Raw genomic sequence first — 26,196 nt, 5'->3', positions numbered from 1 at the left:
TGTCCTTGGATAACGAGTTTCTCTTTAGTTACCGTTACATGAGTGATTGCACCTGCGATGTCGTCTCTTGCCAAGGTACCACGAAGGAAATATTGGGTGAAGGAAAAGTCATTTTTATTTCCTTGCCTTTCCCTCCCCGCTCATCGTCCCTCCCCTGGGCCCCGCCGCAGGGGCCGCTGCCCGCCGGGCCCCGGGCCCCCGACGGCGGCGCTGCGGGAAGGGGGCTACGAGCAGCTCCCCAGAGGGGATGGATCCGGCCGTCGAGCCTCTCCGTGGGCTCCTTCGTTTCGGGGAAAAGGTGCAGGGCAGCGGCGAGGGTCCCGCCTCCGAGGGGTGCCCGGGAGCCGCAGCGAGGTGCGGGCGGAGGGCTTGCGGGGCTATCCCTGCTGCCCGCGGACGGGGGTCCCTCAGGGGCCGGGGGGGACGTGTGTGTGACAGAGGCGACACCGAAAAGTAGACAGGGTCCACCTCTCCACCGAGAAGCCCCCGCCCCGCCGCCGCCCTCTCCTCCCCGCCCGGCCCGTCTCACCCCCTGGATCCCGCCCCCGGAGGCAGCTCTCCCCGAGGGAGCCGGGCGGGAAGGATGCAGACGGCAGCTCCGAGGTAATTATTAATAGCCGTGCCCACCGGGGCAGGGGGGGTGGTGGGGTGGTGGAAGGGGCGAGGTGAGATAAAAGGGGGCGGCGGGGGGCTGAGAGGAGGGAGCCGCCGTCGCGGAGCCCCGCCGGGAGCATGGCCCCCGCCGCGCCGCTGCCGCCGCCGCCGCCGCCGCTGCTGCTGCTGCTGCTGCTGGGGCGGCCGCTGCTCGGGGCGCCGGGGCAGGGCGCGGGCACCTGGTCCCGCTTCGCCCGGCTGCCCTACCCGCAGGACCAGCTCTTCCTCCACGACACCTTCCCCGACGGCTTCCTCTGGGGGGCGGGCAGCGCCGCCTACCAGACGGAGGGCGGCTGGCGCCAGGGCGGCAAAGGCCCCTCGGTCTGGGACACCTTCGCCCACCGCCCGGCCACGCCGCCCTGGTCCGCCCCGCCGGGGCCGGCGGGCGGCGACGTGGCCAGCGACAGCTACAACAACCTCTTCCGCGACGCCGAGGGGCTGCGGCGCCTGGGGGTCTCCCACTACCGCTTCTCGCTGGCCTGGGCCCGGCTGCTGCCCAACGGCACGGTGCCCCTCAACCCCGCCGGGCTGGCCCACTACCACCGGCTGCTGGGCCGCCTGCGGGAGCTGGGCATCGAGCCCGTCGTCACCCTCTACCACTGGGACCTGCCGCAGGGCCTGCAGGATGCCTTCGGTGGCTGGGCCAGCCCCGTCCTGCCCCAGCTCTTCCGTGACTACGCCGAGCTCTGCTTCCGGCATTTCGGCGGGCAGGTGCGCTACTGGCTGACCATGGACAACCCCTACGTGGTGGCCTGGCACGGCTACGGCACAGGGCGGCTGCCACCCGGCGTGCGGGGCGGCCCACGCCTCGGCTACCGGGCGGCGCACCACCTGCTCCAGGTAAACGGCGGGTGGCGGGAAGGGGCCTCGGCGGCTCCTCGGCCCCTGGGTTGTGCCAAGGGGAAGGGTGTGGAGGCTGCCCTCAGCCCGCCCCGTTGGCGGACCTGTTGCCCGGTCGGCTGCTGGTGTGGAACCCAATCAACGTCCCCGACGGAGTGTGGGCAGCCGATTTATGGGTTTAAGCCGTCGAGGCTCATAGATGGGCGGCAGGAACTTTGCGGTCATTTGGAGTGAAGGGAAATGCGCTGAGTTAAAGCGTTTTTTGTATTCGGCAGAAATGTTCAATCCTGCCACCAGGACTTGCGAATGCAGGTCTGAGTGGGTGCGTGGATGCCTTCGGCTGTGCCAGTCCAGCACTGGCTTACTGAGGTTACTGTGGAAATGCTTCATACGACTATAGAGTTAATGCATTTGATAAAAAAATCTTACTGAGTTAATGGAGATGGTAGAGGTGGCCGAAATGTCATACTGAAAGCTTTTCCTGACAAGAGTATGGGGTTTTTTTGAGTGTGAGCACTTTTTGGGAAGAAAGACCCTCTGTTCCCCAGCTAGTCTAGTAAGTGGCATAAGTACTTTGCTATACGTAATTTTTATGCAGTGTATCTATATATATTTGGCTTCCAGCAAACATTGTGTATTCTCAGGAAGAATTAAGAAAAAGTGTGTACAAATCATTTCAGTAACATGATCTATTGTACCTTAATACACGTTCACAAACTCTGCTAATGTCCATCTGCTCTGCGTACACTTACCAGCAGGAGTTATATCCTAATGAGCATCATATATGAGATGTGAACACTGAGAAAGCATCTGATGCATGCCTTATTCAACTTTTTGCCACTTTCCTACATTACTTTGGCATTGTTTAGTGCTACAAATAAGTCAAGAGAAAATATAGGTGGGGAAAATGTGGGTAAAATTTCAGATTAAATTGGTCCTGATCCTGAAACCTCTGAACTCTTCTTTTAGTACCTTGGGGTGTACTTGCCAGTGGTTCACACTGTGATTGTACAGTTCTGAACTAAGCAAGTCTGCTCATGAATAAAGTTATTCCTAAACTTCAGCACTTGCAGGACTAGCCCCAGATTTTGCAGCGAGGCTTCATCACCTATCAATGATCGTTTCGCTTTTCATACAGTCACTGAAGAGTTGGTGGTGAGTTATTTGGCATACTTTGCATAGTTACTCCGAAGGCAGTGGAGCTGTGCACAAGGGTATGGGCTGCCGGCTCGGTGCCTGGGGCGCAGAACATAGGGAGCAAAAGCTCCATTTCTCTGTCTTCCTACAGATAACATGGAAAATAAAGCCTTAAAGCTGCAAATTTGAGCACTCAGGTTGTCAGATCTTGGAATCCTTCAACTCCAAGGGTCGTAGGCTCACTGAGGTGGAGTTTTAATGTTGTCTGTCACCTTATTTTTTTTCTAAAGCCCCTCCTTTGCTGTGCAAAATGGGCAGTTAATAAGTCAGTTCATGTTCTGTGTGGTTCTCCCCTCTGCCCTTTGTTGAATTTGTCGCTTCAGACCTGAAGCTCTGAGAACAGACAAATAAAGACGAACACCACGTTTGTCCCTGGCTTTTACATAGTGCTGTTTGTCTTGAGTATTTATATCCCACATCACCATAGTATCTGAGTCCCTTGTAATCTTAAGAATATACTTGTTCTCATAAATGCCTTATGGAGGAGGAAGGTGCTTTTCTATTTAATGAATGAGAAACTGAGGCACAGACTTGCCTAAGCCATGTAAAAAGTATAATTAAACCAGGAAAGTCTACCAGTTGTTTAGTGACAGATCCTCAGGATTAGTTTTGTCTTAGTGACTGTCATTCAGGGTTTTCACAATTAGTGGACATTTCTTTCTACACAACAGCGTAAGGCAGCAAGGTATCATTGTTACCACATTTCATGAATGAGGAACTAAAATACAGATGCAATTAAGACCCAAAGTGTCCACTGATTGTTAGTACCCTTTTCCTGGCATGTGATCTTTTCAGACTATTGGTCAGTTATACTATATTTCCAGCTCTTCTACAAGTCAGATCCCAAAATCTCAAATCACCTACAGAGAAAACAAGGAATGTGCAGTTTATGCAGGAGAACTCCCATCCCTGACTCCTCTAGGTAGGAGTCTTTAGTAGAGGCAGAGATTGAGCCTGACTATTCGGGACAGAGAATTGAACAGCTTTAACACTGAGATCCTCCTTTTCCTTCTTCCATCTCTGTAGCTTATTGATATTAGACCTTTCAACTTGTGCAAGCAATGAAGTAGGAAGCTACAGAGTACGGCTTCTTTGACTACACAGCCTGATATCCATAGAGAAAGTGTATGTAATTGTGTTATGAAAGATTAAGTTATACCGCATATGGTAAGGAGTGAATTACATTTCCACATGTAAATTAAATTCTTCTCTTACATAATTCTTGAGTGATTGACTTTACAAGTTGAATAATGTTTTTTAATGTGTGTCTGTGGGTTGCATATAATTTTGTAGGTGAGTTTGGTCAGTTATTCTCAGGAGCACATGCAGCCTTGATTTGGATCAGAAGGCTGTACTGTAGTACCGCTTCGTCACATAATCTGGAGGATGTGTGCAGCACCAGACAGTGCTGCTGGGAGATACAGTCCTCACAGCCCCACCAGAAAAGGTGTGGCTGTATCATCCCATGCAAAAAACCCCGTGTCAGCTGCCTAACCTTTTGCTGCTTATGTCTTACATCATTACCCAAAAGGTCTGGTCCCAGGTTTCTACCTAATCCTTTTTCTTTCTCTCTCAAGGCATTCTTGTCGCCTTTTTTTTTTCCAGTGCAATTGAGCTTGCGGAACATGTTTGTTTTTTTAAAAATAAAATGCATTGTCATAAATGGTTCTTAGCAAATGAGCAGACTAACTCTTAATACACGTTTTCTGACTTTTTTTCCCCTTGTTTACAATACACAGTCTTAAGTGTCTTCTTTCTGCATTTATTCAAACCAAAGATCCTCGTAAGTGGAAAGCTTAATAGCTAGTGAAAGCTGATGTATACTAATTTAGTTTACTGAATGGTAATTACATTGCAAGATGAAATAATTTCCTTTAAGTTCTTTAAAATTCAACAGATATGAATGTGGATTTTGGGCTCTGTCTTTTTGGGTGAGTTATTTATTATCTGAATAAATAATCAAATAAGAATTTGATTCAATTCAGGTTGTTCAATTCAGGGCTGGTGAAAACAGGGGAATTAGGTTTGATCTGAATAACTATGTTTAAATTTAGCTTGAATGGATTTCATCCTATTGTACTGAATTTTTTAATTACCTTTCATTTTTCTGAACTTCCACATCTGAGTCATAACAGATGCTATATGGACAGAGTAAGAGACACTTTTTATGAAGAGCAAAGAAAAGTAATGTAAAAAAAACTTGTAAGAAAAAACATTTTATGGATGCATCCTTGGTTTGTTACTGAGGGATGTTGATCAGTATTCAGTGAAAACTTCACCCTGTTATAGTATTTCCACTGACACTTGTCGCTTTTGACATGTCTAAGCCCTTCAAACCTGCTAAGAAATGGAGGAAGCTGTATGTGTTTATTCACAAAATAAATTGAATGGATGAAGTACAGTTCATAAAAGTTGGCATTCTCTCGAGTCAACAGCCAGAAAATGTAATGCCAGCAATCTGTCATGTATATGATGCACCTCTTTCTCCAGATGGGAGTCGAGAGGGGTCATTGTATTATGTTCTAGTTTTTGCAAATGCATTTTTTCATTACTGGGTCACAGTATATTGTCTGAGTTGAACATACTTGCATTTACTCAATATAAACAGCATTTGGAGAAACAGAAGAACACTTTGTTTCCCCAAAGAAGTGAGTGGAATTGCTGCCTGGAAACCAGTCACATAGCAACAGACTGATTTCTATTCCAAAACTCTTTCCAAAACAAAGGTAAGTACTCCTTTGTTGACCTTCAGTGCTAAACCTAATGAAGTATCAGTAATTGCAGCATAGGAGAATAGTCTTTTCTTGGTGCATAGTGTTTCTTTCAAAATTCAGACAGCCTTCAAACTTTCACTCAGTGCAAATGGAGAGACTTTGGATTTTCCTGAAAGTAACATGGCTCATTGTAGTTGTGAAGATATAGACATACAGAATTTTTAGAAAAAAAAAAAGAATATTTCTAAGTAATAGTGTTTTTTTCCCTATTCTTGCTTTCTTAAGACAACTCAAAGAAGAACAAAGAAGAAACTGGTTCTGTTTCTGGTTTTGGGTATCAGTTGGGTAGTATATATTTGCAAAGAATTTATTGCAATAGTGATTATTCTAATTGCTAGTCATTTTAATCGGGTATCTTTCAAATGTCGGAGATGACAAACAAGTGCAGTCAAACCATAGAGCAAATTCAGATCTGATGTTGCAGTCTTCCATGCCAATAGCTACGGATGGTTATACTATGTTCACAAATTATTTTAAAAGCTATAATGTACCTTTCTCAAGCTTTAATCATCAAAAGAAAAAAAAAAACTGAGTTTCATTTTAAAAGGTGATAAACAGAGGAGTTTGGGTTTCAAGGATTTTATTAAAATCAGCTCCAAAGTTAGAATATGTAACTCTCCTCTTGCCATTTCTGCCTGATCGCATACACATTTGCAAAAGGAATGTTGTTTTCAAATATTCCATTGTAACAAAAAAGTAGTATGTTATCTTTACAGAGTACTTTGATGTTTAATTCTAGAAATATCAGGACTATGTGGACAATAAGGTGCTATCGTGGAAAAGTAAGAGTGGACCGCCCTCAAGTGTAGGGGTTCTATAACTTGAAAAGCTTTTTAGAGACGATAGGAAATCTTATTAAAACTCAACAGGCAGGACTGGGAAAGGCTACACTGGTGACTGAAGTGGGATGGAAGCACAATTTGTGTGTTCTCTGTGTGAAAGAGCACCAGGTCAAGCCCATAGGTATGTTAAGTCCCACCTCAACTCTTTTGCTGTTCATTATGAGGATAAGGATTTCTTGACGGTCCCTGTTCATTATGAGAAATTTAGTGCTTAGTAGTTGTGTTTTTTATAGCTGTGAATCTCTGTATTTAATTCTGTAGGCAGCCCCAAACCTGTGTTTTCATATCTTATTTTAAGTGCCACGTGCCTGGTTTTTAATTGTTGCAGTAGCTGTTGCTGGAGGTGCCTAGGTGATATTTCTGGTTCCTATTCAAGGTAATCTAGTATGCTTCTTTTTTAAATAGCATGCTTTTCATTTAAGATCAAAGTTTTTATTTAACATGTTGGGCAGGTCTCTGCTCAGTGCCAGAAAGATAATGACTACTGATTAACAGCAGTTTGATACATATAAGGGCATTTAGATAGGCAATGTAAAATTCACATCTCATAAAGTCTCACGGGGTACATGAGTGTAAAGCTGTCTGCTCCTTGGATACTCTTTCATTTTGCATTAATAAAACCTCATGAAGTATGAGACATTCTTGGTTCTTCTTCTTCAGTCTCCTCAAGCAGAAGAGAGCCTATATAGTTAGGGGGATCCTTATAACTATATAATTAGGGGGATCCTTATAGTTTTGGGGGATCCAAAGTGAAGTGTGTGGAAGGACTCGTGTTACGATACATTCCTTCGTATGACGAACTTTTCCAGTTTCCATTTCATCTTGCTTCTATGGAGGGGTTCCAGTACTTAAGGTAGTTGATGGGCATAATTCCTCCCCGTACTTAAGGATATTGTTGGGACCTGGAAAATAATGCCTTTCTTCAATTTTTGCAGATTGAAGTGTATATTTTAATTTTGAGATGGTTCACCATTTTTTAGCCCCTGCCTTTCCCTTTTGACTGAAGGCAAGGAGCTCTTAGAGCTTTTCCCATGATAGGTCAAGTAGAAGCCTCTGTTCAGCAACCGTCAGCAGGTGAAAGTGCAGAGACAGTATTTTCTGTTGAAAGTGTCGTCATCTGTGAGGAAGAAATGCTCTGTGATGTAAGAGAAAGTTGCTTCACTCATCACATGCCCACCTTCTAGAAGGTCAAATTCTGATCTTTCTCGCTTTGGTATAAATTAAATCAGAATGGGACTCCAGCAGTTTCTTGGGCAATTACCTTAGCTTCATTCCTCACATTTGTTAACTCTTTCTTTGAGGAACAGCATCTCCTTCCCAGTCTACTCTGGGGAACCCAACATTTTTTGACCTGTCTCTCAGTGTTTCTTCAACTAGACAGAGGCAGTGAATACATCTATACAGCTGGTAGTACCATTGGCAAGCAGTGACCGTTAGGACAATAAATAGAGAGCAGTGCAGGGTGTGGGCATTTGGAGACATTGCATTTTAATGATTTTTGGTGACTATGATGCATATCCTTCTTACGTTGGGAGGAGCAGGAAAGAACAAACAGCCACGTGCATGGATACTCTGTAGTTTGCTTAGCTCCACTTCGTGGTGTCTTGTGGTTTACGGTTTATAGTTGGCAGAGTTTGAGGGCTGTTTGCTAATCCTTGCAACTGAGTGTGTGATTTGTGTGTTTGGTTGCTGCTGATGAACAGTTCAACTGCTGAACTTAACCTGAAGGTGCAAGGCTGATCTTGGCAGAATTTTAAAGAAGCCAAGCAATCAAAGGAGCCTGCTTGTAGAGACTTGTAAGCAAAGAAATGTACACAAGGAGATTTTCTTCTTCCTTTCCATGATGGTAAAAATAAAGAAGAAGGAATGATGAAGAAGTGCTTCTGAAGAAGTAGGGGAAGTGACCTCCAGTTACGATGATGATAGGTTGTAGAAATTGTAGGATGTGTGTTATTTGTTTTAAGTACTAAATAAAAACTACTCGTGCTTGAATATTTGTCTGCCAAAGCTTATAGAAGAACATCTCAGGTAAAACTGTGAATGCTGATTTTAGATTAAAGCTGAGAATATGATGGAACAGAAAAATAAGGTTGTAGAAAGTGTCTCAGGTTGTTTAGGAAATTACTGAAATGAAGACTGGACAGATTTCTGAGGGAGAAGGTGACCCATGGAATATGACCATGAATAAAACATGAAAGAAGAGACTGGCTTCTGGAAGAACTGAATTACAGCACTTGAGAGAAAATGTGCCAGCAGAAAGAAAAGGTGGGTTGTCAGGAAGGCAGAGTAACTAACTAAGCACAAGAGAAGAAAGATACTGGCCATAGCAAGGCATTGGAGCCTTTGGTAAAATGGGATGAGTAGGAGACAAATGACAGCAAAGAAGGGGAAGAACTAGATTCATACCAATGCTCTCTGTAAGTGCTCCTGGGCATAAATATCAATTACAGGAAGAAAATTTAGAGTTAAAGGACAATATGCACACACACAAAAGGATAAAAGTTCAATATCAGTAAAATTAGATTGGCAATTAGCAATCATCGACAGCCCTTGGAGGAATGAGTTTCTGGTGTGGCCTTTCAGTGTTAATGGTAGGTACAAAAATCTTATTTTAAGGCAGCTAGAGCAGTTTGAGAAAAGAGACTCTTGATGCATTTGGCAGCAGTGGAGGTGGCAGGACTTGTAAACCTGTATTCTTCCTCTTTGCTTGCACATTCATAGCAGAATGATCCATGGCATAATTTAAACTCTGAGAACATAGTTCAATGGAAAAAAAATGAAATATATTAACAGTAAACAGTATGTTTAAGATATTAGTGATAGCAACTTATGGCTTATTGTGACAGCTTCTACACTACTCTGAGAATGCAAAACACTGATAAAAACACTGGCCTGTTAAGTTTGTAGTGTATGTCCCTGGAAATTTGACAGGAAGAGCCCTTCTAGATGCACACTGGAGTAAGACAAAGCAATTTAAGAATCTGGATCTGGCCACCTTGAAGCACATTTGTATTGCTTCATTTTTATATACGTTCAGTCTGGGAAGAAGGTAGCATTCTGTGTTATGGAGAACTGCAACAGTTTAAAGTTTAGCTTTGTTTTGATTCTGAAAAAAACCCCCAATATTCTAAATTCTCTGAGTTACTGAACTCTTTACAGATGCTGTTTACAACAGCTGGTGTAGGAACCAAGGGACTCGGTCCACAGGTGGTTCCAGTGCCACCAGCCAGCCGGGGCTCTGTGACTTCTGCATGGTGGGAAGCACAGGGGCTTTTGCATGGCTCAGGATCCAGCCAGCCCGGGAGGCTGAAAGGCCGGGGCGTGCTGCGAGACCCTGCGACGTGCTGTTCAGCGAGAGGGTGAGCTGACAGGGAGCCACGCACATTTCCAGTGGACTGTCACTTTGGTCTACAGATGATAATTTTGATACTTACACTTTAGGTCTCATGATAACAGTTGAGCTTTGACTTCTGTTTTAGTCAGCTTAGCACATCTCTAAAGACAGCTGAATGGTTTAAAATTGGCCAGGAGAGATTATGCTATGGAAATGCCTTGTTATTTTGTGAGTCCAAAAGTCAACCCAGGAATCCTTTTGTAGGTTAATCAGTTTAATGCCCTTACTAAAGGCTAGAAAATGTTGGCACCACCGGGATTATATTTTACAAGCTATTTGCTTTACAGTTGGGAAGATAGTAGCATCTGTTTGTTTTGATCCTGCTTCTAGAAAAGACATCAAATGGTTGAGTGGGGAGGGGGGACAGACTTGTAGCTGTTGGTCACACGTTCTGGTAAGAGTTCACTGTGATTTTCCAATGCCTTTTCTCAGTCAGCTTTTTTCTTGTTCTTTTGAATATGTAGTAGCTCCACTGGATCAGTTGTTTTTCAAAGCTGAGGGCAAAGTTTATTTTAACTTTCAGCATTTTAAGGAATAATCTCATTTTTGCTGGAGGCATGGAACTGTTGAACATAGTTATTGATTAATTATTCTAATTATGGTTCCTTAACTCAAATATATATGGAAAAGATAGAATTATGCAGCCTTTATTTTTGCTTGAGAAAGTAGGTTGGGAAAATTTTGCATTGTCAGGCTGAGTGATTGTTTTTTGTTTTGTGTTTTGTAGGTAATAACATTTTGCTTCAAGATCAATTCAATAATTGTGACCTTAGGTTTGAAATAAGTTCAACTGGCTCCTGACTGTACAGTGATGACATGTTTTTTGTAATACACTTATTTCATTCTTCATTTCTTTTCCCATCATAGTACAATGCTAACTTGGGTACAAGCGGTGTTTGGAGGGAGAAGGGCCACCACAACAGAATGGCCATCACCAGTTATGTATTCCATCAGGAGGCAAAATCCAGGCCAGAAAGAGTCGTAACAAAACATGAGGTGGTAAGAAAGAGGAGTATTAGGAAAACAGACAATGCACAGGGACCTGGTGAAATGTGGGGGTGACTGGCGGTGAGTGGGAATGCAGGAGGTGGGTTTATGAGACAATACTGCATTTTTGTGTGCCTATTTAGCATTAAAAATTAAACTTGATGTGATGGTCTGGACTCCACCAAAGGCGAGTTGTTCTCTGGCACATTTTTATTTGTAAATGTCATATGAATTTTTTTGAGGAAGCTGACTGGTGATTTAATAAAATCACGAACCATGCTTCACAGTGATGCAGCCTAATCCCAAGAGTCTGTCTTGGTTTATAGTGTCCATTTGCTGTCCCCACATTGCCACCAGCACTGGGAGTGGGGAACACAGTGAGCAGCCTGCAAAAGAAAGGAGGCATGCTACATGAAGGCTGGGTTTCTCAAAGGAGCTTAAGGAAAATAAGTGAGAATTGAACTTTCCTTAGTTTTTTTTGAGAATCCTGACACTTTCAAGCAGTTAAGTAAATTAGCAAGTTGAACAGATGTATTCCTCTTCACTTGAAGAAAATGTGTATTCCCGTATTCAAGTAGCACCTCTGCTGCGTGAAGCGTAAGATGTTGGAAATGCACTGAAGGAGCTCTTCCACTCAGTTTATCATCCTGCTTCCGTTCCCAGACGCGAACGTGCCTCTTGCTTTGAATGAGAAGGGAATATTGGGGTATACCAAGCAGGGCAAAGAACAGAGCTGGGGGAATATGATTCAGCTGCAGTTTTACATCTTAATAATATGCTTGGTATAACAAAAAATACTTCTTTTTCTTCTTCATAGTCAGCTGTGATTACTACCTCCCCATCATGTCAGCTAGCCTTTTCTCTGATTCCTAATACCTCCTGTTTTCACAAAGTAATATAATGTAATTAGAGCAAGTCAGAAAGATCTAAAACCTGTGAAACTGGAATTTGCTGATTCGTTGAAGTTAAGATATTTGAGAGATGGACTTCAGTTTCCCAGAAAAAGTTGAGAACTAGGGGAAATAAAAATCAGTCATTTTATTTTTACTTTGCCATGGAAATTCTTGGTTCTCCATTTAGATGTGATATTGAAAAATTTCATTTTGATATAGTGAGTCAGTCAGTCATTTCACACACTGCCTTCTGTATTCTTTCATTGGATGAGTGCCCACTGCTTCAAATTGGGTCACTTTACCCTTGTGAAATTGCTGTATAACCTGCTGCAATATGACTGACTTCTTGAAGCTGCAGATTGATGCCTTTTATGCTTTGATGAAAGAAATAAAACAGGACAGAATTCTTGCACCGTAGCAGTTACTCTGTGTCTCATATTTGTAGCTGGGCTGCTTGTGCCACTTTTGTGTGAAACTGTAATTATTCAGTCATTTATCCTGCTCCTCTTGCCTATTTCTGGTAAAAAGAAAAGTGGTACTTGAAGGAGGCAGTTGCTTAAAAGGGGGGAAAATTCTAATAAAAGCAGCATGAAATTGGCACAGTCATTCTCAGTCTGGATGTTAGAACCAGCAAACTGTAGCACAGGGCAGCTCAGAAACAGCTTTTTTCCATAGCCCAGCTTAGGATAATGAATAGAGACCACTTCAAAACTGGTTGGTGGTGAAATGGTTATAGAAACAGCATTGTAGCACTAAGCCATGAAAGGCGAGAACCCTGAATTGCACCAGTCAGATCCCACTTCACCCAAGTTGGACTCTTCGGGAGAGGAATGTTTCCTGTGTAACTGGTAATTTGGAATAGGTTTGTAGAAACCAGAGGGGGTGAGCGTAGGTATGGATGAGATACTGATGCTGGCCTGTGGGGTCTGGTTTTGCGGGCTCCGGACTGGTGGTCAGGAAGGAATTTATATTGTGATGTTTCTTGTTAGGCCTCTTTGTTCCCTCTCTTTGTGCCATGGAAGGTGGCCAGTTCCCAGGATCATTCGGGCGTTTTACCTAAATAATTTGCCTTCTGTGGCAAGGGTTTAGGATTGTGATGATATCTTTGTTCTTTCCTGTTTTATTCCTGTGGCCCATTGTGATATTTGGAGCATTTGGGTGTTTTTTCTTAAAGGTCTCAGGATTTGTTTTGTGTCTCACAATGCTACGGACATGGGAAAGAGGGGACACATAGTGGATATTATTTTGTGTAGCGTTTGGGGCTATACTATTGCAGGCAACTAAACTTAATAATCCATGTATCTTCTTTCAATTTTTTTACTGAGGGACTGTTCATTTTGTGGGGAGTGCTTCTGGGGAATATTTTTTCAGAGTGAGGTGAGTATGGAAGAGTGAACTACAAAGACAGAGAGGAATTGGAAGGGGTCAAACATACATTGGAGCAGCATGTTCCCAGTGTGGGAAATGAGGGGGGTCTGGAAGGGGTCTGGAAACAGACTTGTGGGGCACTAGCATTTCATAGACCCAAGACCACGTAGAAATGCCTGACTGAGCTATTTAAACACCTAAGGGAAAAAGTTATAGTAGGAGATATACAGAGACAAGGGAGTCAATTGGTATGTCAAATCCATGGAGTGATTTATCAAACTAAACAGGTAACTATCAGAGAACATGACATGAACATTCACATTGGACATAAGATAGAAACATTAGCAAGGACAACTGCCCAAAAAATTGCCAGACAGACTCAGCTTTTTTGTTACATTACTGCTTGTGTAATAAAGCAATTCCAGATTTTTGAGCGGCTGGTGCAAGCACCTGAAGATTTTTCTCTGAAGCACCTTATTCTGGAACTGCTTCAGTGATAATGAGATGGGTTGGACAGCCTGACCCATTGCAGTGATTCTTATGTTCTACTATTCTTCTTCTACAAGTCTAAGAAAATATCTCTTAGTTCCCACATTATGTTTCTGGTAAGATTAATTATCAACCCCACCACTGAATAATTCACTATTGTTTTGTGCAGTAACTATGCATAGGTTTGGGAAGTACCAGCCCAAAGCCTCAGTTTTGTGTCTCAAAATCTTTAAAGGCTAAAGTATGTCCAGGAGACAGATAGGCAGTAGGTGTCATTCTGGAGCGTGTCCAATGAAACCACTGCAGTTCTGCGCTGGTGGAATGACACTGCCGATGTAAATGCTGAAAACCAATGTAGATTATTGGAACTGTAGCATAACGTGGTAGTTTGGATACAGATAAATACCTTTTCTAGCTGAAAAAATTGTCTTTTTTTTGCTGACTGTGAAATGGATAGGTTAACTGAAGAGCAGTCTGTGAGATATGCAAGTAATTTTTTTATCAGCTTGTCTCCTCCAGATCAAGGGCAAAGGAAAGCATGCAAGGAAAACCAGTGTGCCTAATCAAGGCTGGACATGGCCGATACAGAAACCGTCTGTTTCGATGTCAGTCAGCTACCAGCTGTCAAGCTCCTCTTCGTGGTGCTAATAGGAGAGTTGGATGGAAATTAGAGTTTGCAGAGTCCCCAGATTCACCTTTGTGTATAGCATGAAAAGAATTTGTTGGTATTGGCACTGGGTACAACTGGGACAGTCTTGAACCTGCAAAGATTATCAATAACGAATTATATTTATCCAACAGCTGAAAAAACAATGTTAAAGTACCCATGGTTTATGTCCACCCTGAGTTACAGCTGTCAGCAGCAGGGCATTTTGCTGGTTTGAGTGAGGCTGTAGCATGGAAAATTGTTCCTGCCCTGCAGTTTAGCAGCGTCATCGTGCTGTCTTCCAGGCAGTGTTTGCATCAACTCTGAGACACAGTTTGGCATCTGCTTGGCCTTTCAATAGTTGGCTTTTCAATAACCAGTATAAAATGTGGTCTAGTGTAAAGATATTTCTCTGAAAGTGGTTTGGCAGCATTCCCAGTGATCCCAGAGGGAAGAGCAGCTAGGACTTGTTCTGCAGCTCTGAGCCAGCTGTCCTCTGGGCTGACCAGGGGTGTAGCTGTGTGTACTTTGGCTCTGCACCACAACTAGCGAGTGAAGACATGGACTAAGCTGTCCTTGGCTGCCTGCAAGCCTTTGGCATAGAGCCGCATAATTTGAAGTGGTGGACCAAGAGCTCGAGTCATACAACAGCGCTGTATCAGGGCTGGTGACGGCTGGATGAAGATGGAGGAATGCAGTGCATGTGCTTTGCTAGGTAGATGCTTCATCACAGTAGAGCCATCTCCCTTGCAGGCTGTGCAAATAAACACAGGGGAGAGCAATCACACTTGAGCTAATTTTAGACATGTTCAGCAGAGACATCTACATTTGAGTTCACCATCCTATGGTTGTTTTACAGGTAATGCAGAGAAGTGAACATGGTGTCTCTTATCCTAAGACCAAAAAAAAAATTAATTGGCCCATTTCTGTCTGTGGAGTATAGATAAAACCTGTGGTGACAAACTCAAACCCAGACTTTTTGTAGGCAGACTTTTACACTTGGTCAAACAAAGGTGGGGAGAGGTGAGGTAGATGACAGAGAGGTGAGGCAGATGACAGAGAGGTGAGGCAGATGATAGAGGAAGGCAGTACTGAAGGGCTAGTTCAAAAATTGGCTTGAGATACTTTGTGTTCCTGTGACTTCTCAGGTGGTGGACTCTGACTTACGATCTGGATCATAGGCAAATTTTGCCTGAGTCTCACCTATTTCAGGCATGTGTTATCTGTGGGGAAATCCTGTATCTCATTCTCTCCCCTGGTTTTCCTGAGCACTGAGCTGAGTCTTCTGACACAGTGAAGCCGCTGATGCGTGTCAGTGCAGTTCCCCCTGCAAGGGCAGTCAGCAGCACCTGCGTGGTCCTGTAAAGCCAGAGCAAGCAAATAGCCATGGTTTCCCACATAAGATCTCATGGGCATTTAGTAGCCCCGTCCTGTGACTCTTCACTCCCTTGTGCCAGTCAGCTGCCGCTGACCCACCATGAGTGTTGAAGTATGCTGAAAACATTTCATACCTTTTCCAAAATACAAGGAGAGCAGTCCTTGGAAAATGTAGTTAAAAGCAAAAAAAAAGTTTAAAACTTTAAAATTAACACAGTCTTCTTTCCCCTAGTTGGAACTGATATGCAAAAAGAAACCATATACTAGTTTTCACTATCTCCCTCTGTCTGGAAACAAAAAATGTCTCTTCCCTGTAGGGCCCTATTATTTTCTCCAAGGAAGTTCTTGAGCCTCATTTCAATTTAGGTAACACAATATGTATTTACTGACTATGATAAGCAGAAAATTTAAAATGTGATTTCAGTCTTAAAAATAAAAAGTCTAATTATTTTAAAACAAATCACAAGATATCCTTCAGTCACCTAAGGAAAAGTAGCATAAGGAAAGACATACAGCCATCAGGTAGTGGGGAAGAAGATAGGATTAAAAAAAAAATCTACTTCCAAAACCAATTAATGCTTTTTGTCTGATCTATCAAGAAGAGTGATCATGTTAAACACTGGGATTCATAGACAGGAAAGGTTAATGAGGATGAGGGGTGGATGAATGTAAATAACTACAGGTGCAGTGGACATGAAATACTAAGAACTTATGGTATCAAAGTCAAGCCAGACCCATCTGATGATAGCTTTCTGTGATAACTAATTATCTAGAAAAAGAAATATGATAAACCTAATAAATCTGCATTTTCAGCTGGACACTTGAAATGGTGGCACATGGAGAATTACTGTTTCAGTTCAGGAGGAAGGGAATTCTCAGCAGTAGCTAGGAAATTGCTGAAGCAAATATCACAATTAGTTGCACTGAAAGTAGAAGCATCGGGCTCAAGGGCAGTTCCTGGCTGAACTTTTTGATGTATTTTAACTCCCATGCTTTGGCACAAAGTAGAATTGCACTAATTAGAGCATGAGCTGAACTTCAGGAAACATTGCCAGTGAAAGGGATAATCAGGATAATAAACAGATGAACAGAAAGACTCATAAAATTTTTTCCGTAAGATGAGAACTTGCTCATCACAGCATGACCATCAGATGCCAATATAATCCAGCTGTGACAAAGACACATTTGTTTCTAGTCTGTATCAGGTGACGTTTCCAGCAGAGATGAGTAATTACCTCACTAGAACATAGCTTATTTACCTGAGCAAGAACACTGGGAGAGGATATACTTGCTGTCTATAAATAGATCAATGGTAGAAAGAAGTGAAGGAAAATAACTAAGTCCAGGGGAAGTTTTGATGCAAGAACCAAAGTGTTCAGACTGAACATGAATAAATTTAACCTGAAAATCAGGAAAAAAAGGAAACCATCTCTGAAGTGTGATTCTGTAGTAGTCTTCCAGAGAGAATAGTATGAACAAAATACCTAGCTAACGTTAAAGTGAATCTGGACAATAGGATTGTGTCATATATATGCCCCTGGCAGCAGGGGTTTGAACCTGATGCCCTGGAGGTTCTTCTTAATTTTATGATCCAGTTTTCCTAATCCCTGGCAGATAGTAGACACAGGATCATAAAGATGGTAATGACTTTTTTCAGTAAGGTATTTTTTGTATTTCTGTGAAAATTCTCTGAAGTCAGAATTCTTCTTACACGGTAATATGACTCATCACAGTCTTTGGGAATATTGTATCATTTAACAAAGCATTTCCAGTGCCTTGCTCAGAATGTTTCATACTTCTATGTGAAATCCTTTTTGGGTCCACAATGAAAACATAGCAGTTGATTAGTCATCGTCATGCAGGAACTTAGGGAGATTCACAATTAGCAGGACTAACTCCTGGTCTACAGTAGATCAGGCTTGTGGAAGGACTCTGCTTTCATTCCCATTTTTCTCCTGCAGCTCAAAGTCATCCCTGAAAGGAGGGATTATGGAGGCAGCACTCTCAGTGTAGCAATAAATTTCTATTAATATATATATATATATAAAGTATATTTAATTAAACTGTGCTAAGCTATATACTTTAAATTGGAAAGGACCAATTAAAGACTTAAAGGGTGTGGTTCATCTCACTTTACTTTAGATGTTTGTATAGCACACATTTACATCTGAACAAGTTACATTACACTCCCTGTGTGCTCAGTGGAGAGACTTCTAAGACATGATCATTCTGACCAATTTTAGCCATCTACATTAGGGTAAGATAAATTGCAACCTAGAATTTCCTGTTTCTCTCCATGGAGTATAAAAGAAACCTGGAGAAAACAATTCAGTCCTTTTTACACAGCAGGTCATGAACTTCAGGAATTTATTGCCATAGCAGGTTCTGGAAACAGGTTGTACCAGCAGGCTCAAAAAGGGAGCAGGCAAAGATGTGAACAGTGGGTCCATAAGCAGATACTAAACAAAACAGGCAGGAATGTACTCCCTAACATCCCCAGCAGAATAGTGTGGATGCCTGGGAAGTAAGAGGCTAGATCTCAGAAAGTGACTGGGCTCACTTGCTCTCTTAAAATAGCACCATGTCGTGCTGTTGCTATCAGAGGTAGTACTGGGCTGGATGGACTGTTGATCTGACTGAGCAGAGCATCCCTTTTGTCCTTATATACTGTCCCTGTATTCCCAAATGTGCCCAGTGGCTCATTTGGTAATAAACATCTAATGCATCTAATGCATTTGACTATAAATCATATCCTAATACTCTTGAATTATTTTATGTTTCAAAATATGTACATAAACTCTATTCTTTCTTCTGTATTTCTTTGCAACATCTCTGCTTTCTTGCATCTCACTAGTATGAGGAAAGTGGGTTTTGATTGCTATAGATGGAGCCTTACTTTTTGTCCAAGTGCTCATTTCTACAGAAATTGTTTTTCTTCCCAGTAAGACAGTAAGGACTTACGTATGTGTCTCTTGCAGAGTATCTTAGCTCTTCTATAAGAGCATTCATGTGTAAAAGAGCTTCCAGTGAGAATCAAAGCTCAGTTAATGCAATGCTATCTCTTCTACTTCCTTCCCTCCTGCTTTCCTGCCTTTCTTCCTCCCTCCCTGCCTTCTTCCCTTCATCTCAGCAAAATGCCTGGCTCTTCAAGCCGTTCAGATCCTGATTCAAACCAACAATTTGCTTTTCACTGGTGTTTGGGCGACTAGTTAATTATTGAGCTGCCAGCTGCTCTGCTTCCTGTAGCATCATTGATTGAACCACGATTCCATGTAAGCTATGTAATCTGTGAGTTTCTTAATAATATCTAAAGCGTCATCCTGATTTAATGTATCCTGTCTTAAATCCATTTTTTCAATATCCTTTGTACTACGTAATCATCAAAGGTTGTGTTGGCGTAGCTGTGGCTAATGAAAACCATTTTCTCTAGGACAAAATGGCTGGACAGCTCTCACTACCTTATGCACCGTATGGGATCTTTCAAAATGAAAGATTGTTTTCCTGTTTGATTTTGATAAAAACAAAACTTCTCATGCTTTTGTAGCATTAGGCTGTTAAAGTGTGCATCTACAATAGCATTACAGTACAAATCAGGAGTGCGTGTGCAATGTGAAGCTCCTAATTGCCTCCATTTGCTGTGCTATGGTTTGTAGCCTGAAGTGGTTTTGGAGTCCCCAGCTGGATTGTTTTTGGATGAAGGTAACCTGGAAACTTCTCTGCAGCAGCACACCTAGTGTAATCCAGCTGCTAACCAGATTCTGGTCCATGGGTTATTGTAGATATTGGGTCCTCAGCTCTAGTGTTTGCTAAACTAGATGTAGGTACTATGGCTGGAAATCAACCAGCTACATAGTATAATTATATTAGGCACAGTTAATCTCCTTTTCCATCTAACAAGCCCAGAATATATGTAAGCCATCTGGCTGCTTACATGAGCTTGTACTGGTCAAAAAATCAAAGACAGTATTTTTAAAAAATTCAGTCACTGGATTTATTGCTCTTACTGTCCTCCTGTATTTAATCCTGAGATGTCTCTGATCAGTCTGTTGTCTAGGATTGGGTCTGTAACAAATACTGAGCTAGTTCGCTGTTGTGGTTTAACCCCAGCTGGCAACTAAGCAGCACACAGCCACTTGCTCACTCCCCCTGCAGCGGGATGGGGGAGAGAATCGGAAGAGTCAAAGTGAGAAAACTTGTGGGTTGAGATAAAGACAGTTTAATAGGTAAAGCAAAAGCCATGCACACAAGCGAAGCAAAACAAGGAATTCATTCACTACTTCCCATCGGCAGGCAGGTGTTCAGCCATCTCCAGGAAAGCAGGGCTCCATCACAGATACTTGTGAAGACCAACACCATCACTCCGAACGTCCCCCCCTTCCTTCTCCTTCCCCCAGCTTTGTATGCTGAGCATGACATCATATGGTGTGGAACATCCCTTTGGTCAGTTGGGGTCAGCTGTCCCAGCTGCGTCCCCTCCCAGCTTCTTGTACACCCCCAGCCTGCTCGCTGGTGGGGTGGGGTGAGAAGCAGAAAAGGCCTTGACTCTGTGTAAGCAGGGCTGAGCAGTAACTAAAACATCCCTGTGTTATCAACACTGTTTTCAGCACAAATCCAAAACACAGCCTCATACTAGCTACTATGAAGAAAATTAACTCTATCCCAGCCAAAACCAGCACATTCACAAAAACCTCTGTGGCTCTGAGAGCGTTTTGATGTCTTCATGGAAATCTGTTGAAAGTTTTTGCTGTACCTGTATAGCCTTTGGTCAATTACTTAGAAACGAGGCATCTCTCCAAACTCTTTACTTTGAACTGTTGTCCTTTAAGACAGGCAATATTTAAATGGTAGGCATCTGTCTCACTATTAGATATTGTCCTAATTACCATAGCTGTACGTGGCCTCCTGACAACTGCTAATGTACCTACCCTCGTGGTAACTGTGAGGCAGAGCAGCGTTACTTTCTGGCATATATGCAGCTGGACATCAGAGGATGAAATGATGCCGTTACAGGAAATATGTGAACTTGCATTTCTGTTGCTCCGGTACATTTTGATCTTAAAACTGGGATTTCTCCCAGAAAAAGTTTTCTTTAAATTATTGAAAACATTATTGTGCTTTGATATTGGATATTTACATATTACAGTGTACTGGCAGAATTTCCAAAGCATGGTTATACAGAAACAAATGTCAATCCCAGACAAATTAAAAAGTGTGAGTTAACTGCTTTGTTAATGTTTTAATTTCTCCTTATGTTTCTGTATCTATATTTAAAATGGCCAAGGGAAAAAATAGTTTTTAGCCATATCTGCAATCAGTAGGAAGAAGAGAAGGCGGATATACAGGCATTTCATTTTTTATATTCATAGTCCAATGATGACTCTCATTCATGTATACTAATGTCTTGACATCACTGGCTTTATATTTTATTCTAGAACAATTTGAAGTTTAGTACTGCACTTTGAAATACTAGACAAAAGATGAATTCTGTCAGTTTCCCCTTGTGCCAGTTCCTTCAACTCAGACAGTATTTTTTTAAAGACTTTATTCTACAGCAGTGTTAGCTAAAGTGAAAATAATCTTTTGTAGGTTTCTTATGTAAAGAAAGCTCAGTATCAAAGTTACTGTCTTTTCTTCAAGAGACAGCTTTTTTCTCTCCAAAAGAGAATGCATACAGAGAACTGGCAAAGAGCTGGTTAAGGAAACCTGAAACACGCTATGTTGTTCTTTTAAAAAATCACATGCTAGGCCTCCAGAAATGCTCATTACACTGCCAGAGTGAAGTCTAAACCTAACCCTGCTAAGTATGTTTAAAATTTGTCCAATAGACACAATATTTATGAAAACCTCGGTCTGTTAATATGATGTTAATTCTGGTCAGAAAGTGTCTAGTACTATGGCGGTGAGAGCACAGAAGCTGAAACAAGGATTGCTGAAAGAAGAGTAGTTAATTCGCATTTGCAACTGTATGTATTAACCAACACACGCCCTTTTCTGTGTGGCTTAGACTAAACAATTACCCTTACAACACTTCCTTTTCTTTTGCTGTTTTCTATTTTTTTAAAATTTTCTTTTTATTTCTCTAAGGATTGGATAAAACCTAGTTTAGGTTTTTTACTGTGATTTCCTTTCTTGATTGCTAAGACTGAGATTGCAGTACGTTGATGTAGTAAACTCCCCTATTCTGTATTGCATTGTATAAAAATACAGGATATACTTTCAAAAAGGAAACAACTGTAGCTGGTGTTTTTATATCAACTTTATTAACATTTAGCTTCTTAGTAACTATGTTAAAACATTTATTCGATATTATGTCAGCCAAAGTAGTTGTATACAAACAGGTGAAACCCAGCTTAACTTCTGCAGATAATCAACAAAATGAAGATTGTGTTTGTAAAGTAAGAATTAGATATTTAATTTTAAATGCTTTTTGTTTTTTTCAGTTTTCTGTTCTACAGGATTCCAACTTTTAGCTCAAATGGTGCTTTTTATTATGTTTGCAGACTACAAGAATAAAGCAGGAAAACATTTATTTGTATGCTTTTGAGTTAACACTCATCTCTGTCGTAGAGCAATTTTATATCTACCAGTAAACATACATTTAGAAGCGGACATAAAGGGACTTAGTCACACCTCAAAAGTGTATTTTCATGGTTTCAGCATGCTTTGGATGAGGTTCTAAATGTGTTTCCCAAATCAAAGGAGATATAAATTGAATCCAGTTTAATCTGTGACTGCACTATAGCCAAAAGCTCATAGAAAAGACTGGATAAATACACATAAATCATCCTTGCCCCTGAAGAAATGCAAAGATAAAAAATTTTTTTCCGCCATAAAATTGGATGCCCCATTTTCTCCCTCCATCTCTTGACTGAAGTCATCACTCTGTTATTTGAGTCTTTAAAAATGTGGTACCCCAAGAGTTTCTCTTACCCCAATGAATCTTGTTTCCCCCATCTTTCCCTGCACTGGAATTTCTCTCTCCTCTTCTGGGTTCTGATTTGAACAGCTGCACTTTATCTTGGTGGCTGCTGATGAGTGTGGTGATTCCTCAAAATAAAGGTGTCTGACCAAAGTCTGCCTTCTCCAGTGACTGTATCCCCACTGATGAGATGTGCCTTTGCTGAGTAACCAGTTTTAATTCCTCCTGCACTTTCCCAGGTCTTCCTTTCATAGTCTAACATCATGGAAGCAATAACATTAAGGAAGAATTACTGCTAGTAATAACCACTGTATTAATTAAGATTTGTCAGTTAGCCTTATGGTTCCCTGTGCTGTTGCCAAGATGGGCAGACAACTGAGGCATCAAGACGACTAGGTTATGAGTCATTCGGTTCTATTTGCCTTGTCTGTCTACATGGTCCTGTGATTCACTGTGTCAGCCTTTCAGGGGTTGTTGCTGGTGTAAGACTTCTGGAGCGAAAATGTCTAGCTTAGGTCCTCTTGGTTTCCCTGAATCTTGCCAGGATTTTGATATAGTCTTAGATACTCTTCCATAGTATATGTCCTTCTCACAGTCATAACTTCATGCAATTGCAAGGCTACCTCTTTAGAAGCCGCTAGGGCTAAAAAAGTTGCACATGTAGACAAGCATGTACCATTTGAGAAGCCTAGAGTATCTTGCCTTGCCTCCAGCTGCCAGTCCAAAAGACACAGGTTTCTCACAGGTCTTGTGTTCTATCTGCCCATGCAGATGTCTTGATAGTCCAGAACATCCCAAATGGTACTGGATGCCTCTGTTTAAGCAACTGAATCTTAGGTTACAAGTGGACATTAGCACTTCTGACATCTAATGGTATGTGTCAGGATCCGGAGCTGCTTTCTTCTCCATAGAGGTGGGATTCAATTGCTTGAGCATAGATGTCTGCTGCCATTCATCTTGCAGAATGCCCATGACATTTGCACTGGCTCACAGGTTTGACACAAGATTCACAGATGAACAGACTCATGATCACCCAAGGTGGATCCCAATAAGGCAGGACTGCTGAGTCAAGATGAAGTTCATACGCATCCTGTAGCTTCGTACTAGCAATAGCAATGCTGTATTTATTGGGCTATAATCCCCTTCTTCATTAGTCTGCAAACTGTGAGCTATCACTCCTGAATCTAGCAATGATGTTGTGAATCCTTCTACAGTTTCTATGGATCAGGACCAAGCAGTGATTCTTCTTGGAGCTGTTAGCTCTTTCTTGCCTGGTGTGGCCTCCTGATAAGCTGTATAGGTCTGAGGGTAGTCCACAGTTCATTCTTCTAGGGCATTCCTCAACTTGATCGGCACTTAATACTCTTCTATTTCGTACAAATTATGAAGTATAAAAGTATAAGTAGGATTACAGCTACAGGATATAGAGCCAAGTTCAAAATTCCTGCAGCTGAAGAGGACCACACAAGAGGGGTTCCCATCAAGAATGACACCCTGCCTTCTCTATTGCAGCTGTTTGTGAGTGATTTGTTTGCTATTGCAGCACACTGTAATCATTGCTTTTGTGGCTTGTTTTACAACCGACTAGGCTTCAGGTGTTACAGTTGAATGCTTTATTATCTGCAACAATCACACAAAAGCTACTACAAAAGTTACTGGATTAAAGTTAATTTAGTATACAGTTTCAGTGATTTTTGCAACTTGAGCATTACTTGTAAAGGTGTGTAATTGAAATCACATCCTTCAGTCATTTCTATTACATGCGCACAAACCAGAATATTTCAGGCAGGTTATACACAATGAGACAGTTTGTAGCGATTGCTTTATATTGAGTATGCATGAAAACACAGCTGGATCTCACATAAACAGTTGCAGACTGATTAGGAAAAGAAGAAAGAATTCCATATTCACATCTGGTCAAATTGTAATCTAAACAGTTGTCTGAAGATTGAAAACTGGTACCTTCACATATGTATTGCTTATCCTGATCAGCTGCTTTTTGCATCCATGTAGAGGGCTGACTGGAACTTTCTATCTTATTCTGTAGCCCATTGCCATTGATGCACAGCTCTAATCTCAGAATGATTAAATTTAATAGCCAAGGTTATAGCAGAGTAAACTCGGGTTATTATGTTGTGACTGAGCTAGATTTGGGCATGAGCAACCCAAATGTTTGGTTTAAAAAAAAGTCTTTGTAGAGATGACCTCAGGTAAGTCCCCTTCATTCTGGGTTGCATTTGCCTCTGTTACAGCACAGAGCTCTGATACAATAATTTTGTTTTGACCTTGCTTAATGATGCTCAGGTTTGCCCTGTGTGCACACCTGAGTCTTGTTGCATCCCATTGTCTGTCTGACAGCTTTGATGATTTTGCAGTCATTAAACAATGTTGCTTATTTCATATCATTATTTTTGTTTGATCCTCATTCATTTGGGTCTGCTGTGTTGTATGATCTCTGACAGCTTGTAGTATCTTGGTTGCATATACATTAATTGAATTTATAATTCCTGTGCCAACTATGTAGGACCAAACACCTCCATATTGCTCATTGGTAACTTCCACTGGTGGAGGTTTCTTCAAATTCCTTCTTTACTGTTGCTGCCCAGTGGCTGTTGTTCCTCACAGAGGAACTCACAATGGGAAAAGCTATCCACCAGCGCATTCATCTAGAAATACCTTCTGAAGCCATTTGGTGGGTAGCACCCAGTCAAACCACCACTGCCGTGGTGTCCTCATACCTCTGATTGTCATTACCATGTAGTGATGTACCTGGGCACTGCAGCAGTTATTGTTTTGTTGTGAGATTGATAAAGGACCTGTCAATTCATATTTGCAACCATGGAGCTGTTATCTTTGGGTGCTGAAAAGGGACAGGGTCTAGTTTACGTAGTCGAAACATTTACTATAGTACATATTAAATAATTCTGTACCGATTACTTAATGTCTTCTCCTACCTTTCTGTTGTTCTAGCCTCTTCAAAGTGACTTTTCTTATGACCAAATGGGATGAGATCCCCATGGTATGCTCTGGGGACCACCTATTGTAGTTCATTCTTCTGCTGAGCCCACACTACTCTGCTGATACTCTTAAATACGCTGAGCTTGATAATTACACCGTTCACCCACTCTGTGATTTCTGGGTCACTGTGTGAAGTCTCCCAGGAGCACCACGTGCTCCTTTTCATACAGAGTGAACTGACTGACTTTCCTTGGTTTTGTGATAACACGGCCTCTACTGCTCCTGGAGGGGTAACAAAGTGCAAATAAAGTAGCCGTGCTGGAACAGCATCCCCAGTGTGGCTACCTATGCCAGCCTTTTTTGAATGTTGAAGAGGCCAGGTTTTGTCCTGATCTCCACTCCCATTACTGCACCTTCCTTAGCAGCTTGGGTAAAGGCTTAATCATATCTGCAAACACGGTTATAAAATCCTGGGGAAAAATAAACAAACCCAAAAGAGATCTGAGCTCATGCAGATTTGTAGAGCAAGGAGCTTTCTATTAATTTTACTCGCTGTTGATAAGGTGATTAGTCTACTCCTAAATATTTTACTCTTTCCTTTACCACTTGACCTGTTCATCAATTCATTTAGAATTGTGCTCCCAAAGTTATGGCTTACGCTTGTTTAATTAACTCTTTCAGCTCTGTTTGAGTCTGGCTGTGGATTAATACATCATCTGTTCATGAAATTACAGGCATTTGATCAACTTCTGATAATTTTCCCCATGTTTGGATTATATGAATATTGCATAAAGCTGGAGCACAGTGAAATCTTTGAGTGATGGGTGCATGTAAAGGAGTACTGCTGCCCCGTAAATG

At 41.9% G+C, this 26,196-nt stretch overlaps 1 protein-coding gene across 2 annotated transcripts in view; it reads left to right on the top strand.

The window, feature by feature from the left end:
• The first annotated feature begins 716 nt into the window (after window positions 1–716).
• The window catches only part of KL (klotho), a 50,411-nt gene continuing 24,931 nt past the window's right edge, over window positions 717–26,196 (top strand). For both annotated transcript variants that reach the window (XM_009473671.2, XM_087758483.1), the window contains exon 1: window positions 717–1,494. In XM_009473671.2, coding sequence (XP_009471946.2) covers window positions 733–1,494 — 762 coding nt within the window. In that variant the 5' untranslated portion in view covers window positions 717–732. The remainder of the gene's footprint in view (window positions 1,495–26,196) is intronic.

Source organism: Nipponia nippon, unplaced genomic scaffold (genome assembly GCF_047370975.1).
Source record: "Nipponia nippon isolate SJK-2023a ecotype South Korea unplaced genomic scaffold, ASM4737097v1 scaffold_2, whole genome shotgun sequence".
Lineage (NCBI taxonomy): Eukaryota > Metazoa > Chordata > Aves > Pelecaniformes > Threskiornithidae > Nipponia > Nipponia nippon.
This window is presented reverse-complemented; position numbering and strand designations above follow the sequence as displayed.